The sequence below is a fragment of the Poecile atricapillus genome, chromosome 7 (assembly GCF_030490865.1).
Source record: "Poecile atricapillus isolate bPoeAtr1 chromosome 7, bPoeAtr1.hap1, whole genome shotgun sequence".
Taxonomy (NCBI): domain Eukaryota; kingdom Metazoa; phylum Chordata; class Aves; order Passeriformes; family Paridae; genus Poecile; species Poecile atricapillus.
This window is the reverse complement of record NC_081255.1, coordinates 17451819-17464725: the sequence shown is the minus strand read 5'-3', so window position 1 is coordinate 17464725 and position 12907 is coordinate 17451819. Positions and strand designations below refer to the sequence as shown.

Here is a 12907-nt window from a genome sequence, read left to right as displayed (position 1 = left end):
AGTATAATATCACTTACCTCATGATGAAGCTCAGCTATCTGATCTTTCAGTTCTCTGATGTACTGGTTAGAATCAGATTTATTAAGCTGCCCTTGAATTTTTCCTTCTTCTTTCTGTTTTGGTTAAAAAAAGGAATCATGTTCAAATTATTCAAAGATCTACTATATTAAAAATCTTATTTTAACTGCCTGCATATTTTTGTCATGAACAGAAGCTATTCCCAGATACCACCCAGTGCTTTCATTTGGTTGAAGTTACAGTAGGTATCTAGAGGTGACAGTGGCTCAGACCAAGTTGATTCTCTCAATAGTACAAGGCAGGATTCTATGGAGGAGCATGAAGAATTAACAGCTTCACAGGTGGAATCCACATCCTATGTACATGAGATTGCATTTTAGTAAAACGCCCCTACAGAATACTATCAATACATAGAACATATCTTAGTGTACTTTATTTTCATTAATGTACAGTTTATGTTTAGCAACAAGACATTTCCTTTTGTCTCCAGTTGAACAAAACAGTTCTTTCCTTGCACTGTGGGACATGCACTGGGAAACACTACATAAGACAAGCTTCTTTTGGCCTGTAAGAAGAATTGTAACATCCAAAATATTGTGGTATTTGTCACATAGGAGTTTCAGAGAGTATAAATGAAGAGAGGAATGTCCCCTAATACCATTCCTTCAAGAGCTATACAGAAAAATTGGAAAGTAAAAAAAAAAAACAAACCCAAACAAAACTAGTAAACAAAAATAGATGAAGAGGAATATGACTTTTCTCTCATCTGTCAATCAAATGCAGCTCCTACACTTCAGGATGCTTAAAAATATTTCACTTGCACTAAATGCCTGCAGCACTGCTTTCCATCTTTGTCCCTAAGGGACATCCTAATGTGACTGAACCAAACTTGGCAGATCTGAGATGAATAATCACCCTGATGAGAAATGCACTCTATGTCTTCTACTTGCTGCTAATAACGACTATGCTCTTGCCTTTTTCCAGAGAAGTAATTTCTGAAGCAGCTACCACCTCTAGAGAATGCAAGCATCTTGGTTTTATATAATTCTCTACCTTGACTGTAAATCACATACGAGCAATATATTACAGAAATACAAATATAATGGGAATCTCTTGTTTTGCTACCTATAGCTCATTTTGCCGAAGTTTTAATTATACTTGAAGAAAGCAAACAGTTTACTTCAACGGCCAAATTGAATGTCATTAGCAAAGAGAGATTAAATACTTTTTAGAATGAAAAGTGTTAACTCTTTGTCAAAATACAAGACAAAAAGCTATAATGGAGACATTCCTTTAAAGCATCGCTCTGAAATATAAACCTAGAACAAAACTATGAGGAGAGATAACATGCTGCCTTCCAAACCCTTTTGCTGAGTGAAGAGAACAACATAGAACACTGTCAGTATTGGCAATATCAAAGCAATATCTCTTTTTTCAGGCTTTGTTTTACTTGCATTGAGTTATGCATTGCAAAATTGCTCAAAAATGATTTTGTTGTATTCACTGTTAATTCTCACAATCTGTAACATGAAGAACAAGATCCTTTAATGCATAATTCTATCCTGAACCTAGTTTCCAAGGTAACCTGCAGCCAAAATCGCACACATACACAAGTTCCTGTCCTAAATAGATAAAAAACCCCAAATGTAGCCTAACCCCATCATGCCTCTCTACAAGAATGACTACTGGCCTATGAAACAAAAGCAACATAACCTGCAGACTGAAAACACATAAGCATATGAAAAAAATCTTCCTTGCTGTCAGACACTTAGATTTCACACAATGAGCATGACCTGATCTCTTGAGGTAGCAGGAATATAAGAGAGAAATGCTTAAGTCCTTTCCCTCTGTTTGAAACCTTGACTTTCCCATTTAAGCCTCTTACTCTATGGACTCTACTATGTCACTACACACTATGCAATCAAGATGCAACAGTAAAACAAGGTTTTAGGAGAACTAGAACTGAGGTGCCATAGCACTTCTAAAACAGAAGTGCAATAAACAGCTGAGCTTCCATAGAAACCGGTGCAGAAGAGGCCGTGACACAGGCACTTCCAAGGTCAGTCCATATAAACTAACAGCAGAAGCAGTAACCCAACGCGGGTTGGGTCTGGCATTCAAATAGCTGAAAAGCTGTTCCCGTATATCATATAGGAATTCCACACTTCCATTACTTTTAACTGGTGTTATGGTTACTCTTTATTTTTAGAAATAACATTGTAAAGTTAATGCAGATATTACAGCATAATTGTGGGTATTTGCTCATGTAAGAACTGACTGTAGCTACAGTAAGTTAGAGCTGAATGGAAGGCATAAGCCTAGCTTGCCCATTATTACTGAAAGGCAAGTAAGTTTCAGTTTTCTTTTCAGAACTACAGATTTTTTAGAGCTGGCAATTCACAAAATAAAAAAAAGTAACCCTGCAATGGCATTTTCTACAAACATACTTTTAAAAAAGTCATTCTGTAATGTCCTCTTGCAATATTCAAAATGCAAGCTGATCCTTTTAACTTGCTGAAAAAAAATCATCTTCCTAATTAAATAATCCCATATTCTGTTGGCTACCAAATCTATCTACAGGGGATGAATTGGAAGGATGACATAGAAAAAACCATTAGGACAAGGTATCAGAGTCTTCTTTACAGCTGCTGGTCATCCCCATCCAACAGAAAAATATAGTATATTAAGTTGATCATGCCATTGTCTTTTAAAGAATCTTATGCAAGCGTACCAGTAGCAGTACGGCTCCAGTTCTAGTAGCAAACCACTGGAAAACATGCAGGAGTCAGAGACCACAGCATTAAAATGTATTTTAATTTCTATCAAAATAATCTAATTTAAAGAATAAATAATAAGTAGACAGCTGAAAATTACTATCTACAATAGAAAAGAAACTTATCTACAGCTAATGAACAAAAAAGTCCTTCAAAGTTTTATCTGTCATATTATGATTTTTAAGTTACCCAATATGCTTTAATACTGTGAAATGAGACTGATATGTCTCATCAATACATACATTTCTAGACAAGTACAAAGTATTACCATGATCTTCCAAATTGTTTAACCTTCCAGTGACATTTCATGTTAGAAAGTGATCTGAACTTAATGCAAATTTTCACGTGAGGAACTTAAATTTGGTCGTAATATTCTCTAACAGTAATTTTTTCTTAGGGGAGCTTGACACCACCACCCCTCAGCCTCTTTTTCTCCAAACTAAATAAGCCCAAAATCTTTAGCCACTCTTCACAGGACTTTTTTTTTTTCAGCTGTTTCACCAGCTTTATTACCCTCTGGACACATTGAAGGACCTTCACATCCTGGAATAGTGCAGCCCAGGACTGCACACAGTAGTCAAGGTGAGGCCATACTACCAGTTACTACACAGTCACACCAACATATGAAAAATTAAATTGCTTCAGTGCAGTTTAATTTCCTTCAATGCCTCCTGTTGTGGCATTTACTTTAGTAGGAACTGGACATGTAACTCTGCACTGCTTGTATACTGTGCTTGAATAGTTTTGTATTACTGTGCTTGAGCAGCTTTGTACTTCTGAGGGAAGCACTCAGATCAACAATATGGGTTCAAAACTAAATATTAAGACTCCACTTAAATTTTTTAAGTCTTTAAGGTATGAATGGCACATCTTTTAAAAGAGAATAGCATAAGCACAAAGTAATCTCTATGTTTAATTTTTAAAACCTAGAGTTATACACATAGGATGTGGGCTGATGGCTTGGTTTTTGGTGGTGAGAGGGAGCACTATTATAGCAAATCTGATATTTGGAGAAGTCACAACAAAAACTAGCTGGTTGCTAGGCAAATCACAGTCATTTTAAATTTAAAATAAATATACAGAGAAAAAAATCAGAAAACATATCAATAAGCAAAGTGTGGTTATTATCAGAATTGCAAAATAATGAAAGGTAACCAATTCTAGAATTTAGGAATTTGTTTAAAACATCCTGCAGTCACATGTGAATGAATCTCTCTACACCCACATCCCTGGCATACTGCATCTGCGTATTGGCACCACTGCAATGCCTACCTCCTCTTCCCAAAAGGTTTTTAGCAAGCAATGCCAACTGGTATTACACTGTAATTAAAGATGCATCATCTCAATTTCACTGTTTTTGAAGATTTTTAACTGCTCCTTTTTAGTGTCTTCTGGCAGACCAGCTCCAACAGCACCACCAGGGTTATAAATCTGTATCAGGGTAACAAACACCCTTGTGGCAGGTGTCACCTCGACCCTAGGGACAGGTGCTTGTAGCAGTGTACACAGCCAATACACAATCCAACCCCCTGCCCCAGAGGTTGTGCATACAGTGGGAGTAGCACGGGCAGCAAAGCAGGAAGTGAGCTCTATAGATCAAAAAAACGCACTGTTAAAACAGAACTCACTTAGGCCCCTTCACAGTTTTGGAAGCTTTCACCTCTCTCATCCTGCTGTGAAGTAGTAGAGTGACTGTACTTGTGTGCATACCAGGAGTTATACTGAGAGCTCCTGAGAAGAAAAATCCGCACTCCAAAATTTTGCTCCTTAAAATGAGGAAAAATTCTGTCCACCAAAAACTATCAGCTGAGAATTATGGTTTTCATATCACACTTAAATACTCTTCTGTCTGGCTTTCTAGGAGAAAAGTATCTTGTGAAGAAGCAGCAGCTAGTCTCAAAAAACCACCTGACGCGACTGAGAGCTCCTGAACATGTGGAGACCTTTCAAACTCAATCAGCATCAGGCCAGGATGTGTAGCTGGCAACACAAGAGTGCAGGGACAGACTGCTTAAGAAAAATGCTGATTTAAAATACCTGGAACCATTACTGCATAATGGCCTCCCAAAATCAAGTTTAGTACTCAAAATAAAAAATATTGTTGTTTATACAACAAATAAATAAATCACCAGAAACCACCTGAAAAACACTGGAGGCCTTAAACCAACTTTTCCTGCTTAATCAGAGTTTAAGATACAGAAGATTAGTGTAATCAAATTGCAGTTGCATATGTTTCATCCCAAGAGGAGCACAAATTTTCTGAAACACTAAATTATCACATCAGATAGGAAAGGAAATATCCATCAATAAGAAAATAAGCCACTTTAAATAATAAGAAAACATCTAGGGTTGTTTTCATTTTAATAACTGTGAACTTAAAAACACAGAAAAAAAATGTTTACATAGGCAGTCAAAATCCAAGAACACTAGACAGTTGCTGTTCCTCAGATAACATCATTACTCAAAATGACTAGAACATAGGATGTTTCCCTAACACCCTTAATTTGATCTTTTCTGACTTAGAAATATTTACTTGGTAACAACTTGCCTCAGCCTCTTTTCAAGAGAGGCTTTAAAATTCTTACTTTGTGGCAAAAGACATTGCATTAAAAATGTAAATGAAGTATATTCAGAAGGGTAGATGTGGTAACTAGTGTCCTTTCAGTGACTTTACAGTGACTCATTCTAGACTTTCAAAAAACACATCACTAACATCACACACCACTATTGATAAGAGTAAAAAAAAGTGTTTCCTGTAATTTGAAAAGATGGAAACAATTTCTTTACTGAACAGTCAGTACTTGGAAAAGTTATTAAACAGAGGTCATAGAAAGGCTTCATTCTAAAGAAATAGTGCTAAAAGTTTAAACTGTGGGGAGATTACTAGCACAATCATGGATTTCCTTTACAGTTGTTCTCAGAGCAGCTTTGACCGGGTTAGAGATAGAGTAAACGTGACAAAATTCTCTGAATCTGCCAGGAAACACAGCAGGAAGAAGTGATGTTACTCTCTGTCCAGATCAACCTAACAAAAAGAAGAATTAGTTCTTACAGATATTTTTTGCTTTAAGATTACTCAGTGTAAAACTAGCTTTTATATATGCTCTATAGCGCCCAACTCAACCCAGCCATGGGTAATTTTAAAAGGGTACTACATGTCACCAGCGTGCACAAAAATTGAAGGAAAGGGATTAAGCTACCAAGCAGAGGCTACAGCTGCCCCACTCTGCTTCCTCAACCTGCCTACACTTCCACTGGTCTAGTGCTCCTCACCCTAGGCAGCTGAGTGACTGCAGCTTGTAAATTATTTAACCTTGCCTGCATTTTTCTATTCTTCTTTCAATTACTGTAGGGAAAAGCTTAAAAAAATGAAAAAAAAAAACCAAAACCAACTTTAGTGGACCAAGAGGACTGCCCATATGCAATCAGAAGGAACACTTGTTTATTATTAGGCCAGAAATATTTGCTTGCAGTTTGAAGCTCCCAGTTCAGCTAAAAATAAAGGAAAGACTATCTTCCTGAGGAAACAAACTTGAAGCTTTGCTGATTTACTATAGACATAGACAATATCCATTCCTTGGCTCTTTTCATCTTAGGAAAGGATGAGACAATCAGGATCACACTGTGTGCAACCTGACCAGGACAAGCCATTTAGTTGTAGGGTGTAAATCTCTAACCTTAGTGAGAAAGTAAAAGCTGCACCTTGAATGCTGTGTTCCGTTTTGGGACCCTCATACAAGATAGACATTGAGGTACTGGAGCATGTCCATAGAAGGGCAACAGAGCTGGTTTGGAGCCTAAGGCTTACAAGCGGCACCTGAGGGAGCTGGGGGTGTTTAGCCTAGAGAAAAGGAGGCTGAGGGGAGATCTTAGCACTCTACAACTATGTGAAAGGTTATATAGCAAGGTGTGGATCAGTCTCTTCTCCCAGACAGCAAGTGAAATGGCATGAGGAAATGGCCTTAAGTTGCCTCAGGTGAGGCTTAGATTGAATGTCGGGAAAAATTTCTTGATGGAAAAGGCTGTCAAACATTGGAACAGGCTGCCCAAATAAGTAGTTGAGTCATCCTCATCCCTGGAGGTATTTAAAAGATGTAGATGTGTCACTTTGGATCATGGTTTAGTGGTGGACTTGACAATGTTGTGTTAACAGTTGGACTTGATGATCTTAAAGGTCTTTTCCAACGTCAATAATTGTATGATTCTATGTATGCTTCTCCTCAGTGTGGAAATACAAAAAATAGCAGTCCAGTCATCCAAAAATTCATCCTTCATCTGTTAATAAATTGCTCAAATGTCCTGTTCAAAGCCCAGAAATCTGCTAAATTTGTCCAAGTTGTTTTAGGGAAGGGATGCCATCCAGAGAGACATGAATAAGCTTTAGGACCAAGCTGATGGGAACCTCATGAGGTTCAATAAGGCTCAGTGGAAGGTGCTACACCTGGATCAGGGCAAGCCCCCATATCAATCAAGGCTGGGGGATGAATGAATCAAGAGCAGCCTCACCAAGAAGGACTTGGGGGTGCTGTTGGCCAAGACTGGATGTGAATTGGCAATGCGTACTTGGAGTCCAGAAAACTAAACGTGTCCTGGGCTGCATCAAAAGCAGTGTGGGCAGCAGCTTGAGGGAGGGAATTCTGCCCCTCTGCCCCACACTTCTGAGACCCCACTTGGGGGCTGCTGGGTCCCCAGCACTGGAACAACACAGACTTGGTGCAGTGAGTCCAGAGGAGGCCGTAAAGATGATCAGAGGACTGGAGCACTTCTAGGACAGGCTGAGAAACTCAGGGCTGCTCAGCCAGCAGAGGAGAAAGCTCCAGGGAGACCTCAGAGCCCCTTCCTAAGGTGGCTACAAGAGAACTGGAGAGGGAGTTTTGACAAGGGCGTATAGTCATAGGACAACAGGCATTGGCTTTAAACTGAAAGTGGATAGATTGAGATTGGATATTAGGAAGAAATTCTTTACTGTGAAGATGGTCAAGCAACCTGGTCTAAGGAAAGCTGTCCTTCCCATGGCAAGGAGGTAGGAAAAAGATCTTCAAGGTTCCTTCCAATCCAAGCCATTCTGTAATTCTATGTTTGCCTCCCAAACATAAGCTGAACTGGCAAGTGAGAGAAAAATAAAGACATGATAGAGGAGTGAACAAATGCTGACAAAGTAAACCTTTGTTTCCACGTAACAGGATTATAACATCAGGGTTTTTCTTTGTCACTTCTGGGGCTTAGTGATATGCAACGTAAGTTAAACTTCAGTTATACTTCAATTCCATGCTACTTTTGCATGGAAAGTCTAAAGAAAGAATATCCATCATGTATTGGACAACTCATTGCATTTCAATATACTTACACCAAAGTTTAAAAACTCAGTATCATGAACTGCACGCTCAAACAAGACAAGGTGACATTTAGAATATATTAAGAAATAATTTCTTAACATCATAATAAACTGACAACTTGTTGCAGAATTACATCTGTTATTGAATGATAGTTCACTCTCCATCCCTGTCACTAACCAAAACTAAGAGTGACCCAGGAACTGTGATTTAAATCTAGGATGTGTGTGTGTGTGCTGTCAGATCAGTTCTTATGTGGGAGTAGTGATACTCTGTGTTACAAATTTAACATCACTGTCTTGCACCTACACCTACATAAACATTTAAAAGAAAACCTTGCAGTTTAGGTTAAGCATTGCTATGGCCCATGTGGACCTGGAAATTAATCCCTTGAGCTTCTTTGAAAAGCACCACCCCCTCAAAAAAAAGGGAAGGTTATGTGGTAGGTTAACTTCCTCCCTTCATTTTTATCAGCTTTGAAACAGCATGACAAGCAGACCTATTTGTGATGCTCTGTGCATATGTACTTTAATCTTGGTACCTATGCACCAAGACTGGCCACATGTATTTCTGGTCTTAAATACTGCATTTCAAGTCATTAAGGCAAGTTCTGATTAAAAGGGCCTCTGGTCCCCACATGAGGTGCCAGCAATTACAGCAATGAGCTAACAGAAGAGAATTCCTCCAATAAGGAAGGCATTATCTAGATTTTCAATTTCCTTTAAAATTCTGTTTTGTGCAAGTCCTATTATCAACTGCATGTTTTACAGTTTACAAGCTTTGGGACTTCAGGATTTCAAACTCCATTATTACGTTTCTTTTGGTGCAGGTGTTTCAAAGGCTTTTGAGCATGAGTACCCAAAAAGGAAGTTTTGATCACAAGTTTCATATTTGCTGCCAAAACACACTAGTCAAAAATACCTGCTTAGACTCTTAAAAAAATCCAAACATATATCACAGTTCAATAAAAGCATTTCAAGTAATGTTTACAGGGTCAAAAATAAATAAATTAACATTAGAAGAACTTATTTCTGCTAAATAATTAGTTTTAAATACTATAAAGTTCACACTCAAAATCTGTATTTCACAATTGAAGAAGTTATCTTTCCTGCTACTGTAAGTTTGAGATCAGATATTCACCAAAAACCTAACAGAGTAAACCCAGGAATGTGAACCTCAGCCAAAAAATTCCTTCATACTCCACACTGTATACAAAGAAAGCACAGCCACTCTCACTTTTGTGAAGAAAATCAAGAATTTTACTAAGATCAAATTCAAGTAATCATTAGCAGGTGATAATCTGAGAATACTATAAAGACTGGAAATTGAAATGCACTTTGGAAGGAAACAAAAAACCTAGAATATTAAAAACATAACTAAAAATTGCATTGTGCAAAATAGTACTTGTGAAAAGAAAGGAGAGATGATGTGGATAAACAACTGAACCTGAGAGAGTGCAATATTATGTCAAAACAGGAGTAGTGTGATCATTGGATGTATTAGCTAGAGTCATAAAATAGATTATGTTTCTGCACTTCTTTCTGTCTCATGACAAGGTATTAAAATCTACATTCAATTCTGAGATCCCAAACTTAAGCGAAATATGGAAAAGGAATAGGAGAGAGCAATAAAATGATGGAGCATGGATGGTTTGATCAAACAACAGAAAACCAAGTCTGATGTATTTACACTAAAAAATGAACACAATTTTAATTATGTGACAGCTATCAAAAAATTCCCAACCGATCATTAGACGAGTCACCATTTAATAAGATACTGACTACATTTTGAGAGATGTGTATTAATCAAATAATGGAAGCAGGATGGCATTTGAAGTCTGTGCTAAGGTAAAAATAATACAAAATGAGTACTCCCCACCTACAAAATCACATCATTTGAAGAAACCTTTAAACTTCCCCTCTATTTTTTTTAAATGTTAATTTGAGCAGAAGATTGACCTTAACTTAGCTACACTTTAGTTATCTTACTAGATGATAAATGATTCATATGCAATGCTTACCATACTTCTAGATATTTCTACTGATCACAGCATTTTATGATTTAAAGAAATGATTGCTCTAACTTTCAATAAATGTAGTGCTTGCTGCACTAGAGGAAATATAGCAAGAATTCCTTATGCAAGCACAATGAAATTTATTTCTACATTCCGTATAGGAAGAGATGAAAAAGATACAACTAGTTGAGAAATCATAGGGAAAAGGTGGCTTTGAAACAATATTATCATCACTTCAAAGGAAAGATTTCAGAGGGAAGAAACATGATACCAGCACCAGATTTTAAAAACAGTAAACCAGACAGTAACTAGTTTGTAACAGTAAAAATAACCAAGAAAAACTTTGCATCAGAATTCAGAGAGCACAACAGTATACAAGTATAGAAAGGTCAGACTACAGTAAGACATCTCTCAAAGCCAAGAAAATATGAAGCACAGCAATTTCTGGTTTTCGCATCAAGGGAGCAGCAAGTTCATGGGACAGTGAAAGCTCCGAAAGGAACTGAAAGTGTAAGGAACAGCACAGAGGACAGAGGATGCCCCTTGAGATCCTACAGTGGTGTGGTAGCAGTAAATATTTCTGGTTTCCAGATTTACATGAAGGGAGTAAGAGTTTTACAATAAATCCTTCAATACTGATCATAGCAGAAGAGTAAGCACAGGGAAAAAAAAAAGGTTGCTGGAATCAAAATTGTATGCATGTTTTTTTGGACAGAGGATGTTTTCAATCTTGTCTATTAATTGGTAAGAAGTATACCACCAATTATAAGCAAAAAACAAAACAGAAGTCAGAGTTAAAACGACCGCTGCCTTTAACATGGTATTTGTACAGAAGGAATTATTAACAGCTCACAAGTATGTGCCCAAGTTAGATTTAAGACCTCGCTTACACAGGAATTCAGCAATACAGCATTATCCCACTTGGCAAAGGCAGTGTCTTGTATTCACAGTAGGCTAATGAACAAATACAACAGAGGAAGAAAAAAACTCACAAAGTACAAAATCTAATCAGTATCAAGTTTCACATTTAATGCCATCACTTGTTACCTGGATTTCTAATTCAGCAATATGCTGCTGGAGTTCTGCCACAGCTGCAATGCGGTCTGCCTCACGGAGCCGTACTGCCATCACTTCTTCTTTACTCTGAAACAAGCCAGAAATGGGAGCTAACTAATACCAGTTTTAGCTGATTAAAGACTGTGCACTGCTTTTACCCAAAATCCTGAGAAAACTTAATACACTGCTATGCAAACTTCTAAAGAACTCAAATTTAATTTTAACCCATAGGAGGATTATGTAATAATCTAATATAAACTCCAAACTATAGTAATCTAAAAAAAAAAAAAAAAAAAATCTGTGCCGTTTTGAAAACTTGCTGTTATAAATTTCAAGGTCCAGAAAACAACTGTCTTGTTTTCCAGAAATATTATACTGTAAATTAAGAAAAAGAATCAGCATAATAAAAGAAATCAGCTCATGTTTTAATTTTGGACTTTATATGCATAGAAACAGCAAAGCTAAGCAAGAGTTACTTATTTCATCATTTCCTTTCTCCTAAAAAAAATTTAAAAAATGAAATACAAAAGCAAATGTATTCTCAACCTCATTTACTCCAGCTTAATCACAAGTATATAACAAAGACATTTTAGAATAAAATACTAATGCACATAACCTACAATTGGCCTCCCATTGTAAGTTTAACCTACAAATCTGTCTATAAATGATAGGTAATTTGAGTTTGAATATGAGAGAAAAAAATGTCCTGTTTTATGAGGCAAGTCCTCAAAACTCCAGAGCACACAACAATATTATATTGTCAGCAGCCTGGTACACCCACAGAGAGAAAGCAGTGTTAGATAATAAGGGAGCAATACTATCAGCTAAAGAGCAAACTGTTCTGGGGAAGAGACAAATTAGGCTCAGGTACACTTACTTTTATAGCTGACTGGTGTAACTAAACTGTATTTACTGCAAATCAGTTCAAGCACTTCAGTTATTTTAATGTGTTCTGTAAACTAACAGTACTCAATCACCCTTCATTAGACAGTGGAGTTGAGATCAAATCGAACGTATCAAAGCTTATCCATACTAGCTACTTCTAAACATGCTATTTGTTCGGTTTTGTTTGTTTTTAAATATTTCTGTAATGGAGGTGGATAATCTACAGGACCCAGTTAACTGCATTTGTAATCAGTGGAGCCCATTTCAGAGAAATCTATCATGTGCTAGCCAAAGTTTAGCCATTCTTGCTAAATTCTGTTGCATGATTGCTCAAATGAAGCCAAACCGACAAGTCCACAGGATTGCATGTATTTAACTGAAAGCTGAAGGAAAGACTGGCTTGGTTTGACTTTGGTATCAGAGATGAGTCAATAGTGCTGCTCTAGATGGCACTGATGCTTTATCTCTGAAACAGAACACGTTCTCAATAATTACCACAGAAGTTGATATGGTAGGAAAGACAAGACTGGGTGGGGGCACAGATCTTAAGTTGTAAATTCTTTAGCACGACTGATTAGAAAGATGAGTGGTGAGTTTCAAGAAAAAAAATTGAAATTGAGTCCTTCCTGTAGAAGCAGTAGTCACATAAAAAGGGAAAAACATAACAATACACACCTGTGACAAAAATGATTGCTGTACAGGTGGTATGAGATGCAACTGGCTACAAAAATTTTTATTTCTGCTTAAGTATTTCAAGATATCTTTTAAAAGAAAAACACAGGCTCCTGAAATAACATGCCAGTCTGTTATGCATAAAACAACTGGGG

At 37.1% G+C, this 12907-nt stretch overlaps 1 protein-coding gene across 8 annotated transcripts in view; it reads right to left on the bottom strand.

The window, feature by feature from the left end:
• The window catches only part of EVI5 (ecotropic viral integration site 5), a 74491-nt gene that overhangs the window by 18552 nt on the left and 43032 nt on the right, over positions 1–12907 (bottom strand). For all 8 annotated transcript variants that reach the window (XM_058842873.1, XM_058842879.1, XM_058842880.1 and 5 more), the window contains 2 exons: positions 11187–11282; positions 18–113 (listed from right to left, as the gene is read on the bottom strand). In XM_058842873.1, the coding sequence (XP_058698856.1) occupies positions 18–113; positions 11187–11282 (192 nt within the window). The remainder of the gene's footprint in view (positions 1–17; positions 114–11186; positions 11283–12907) is intronic.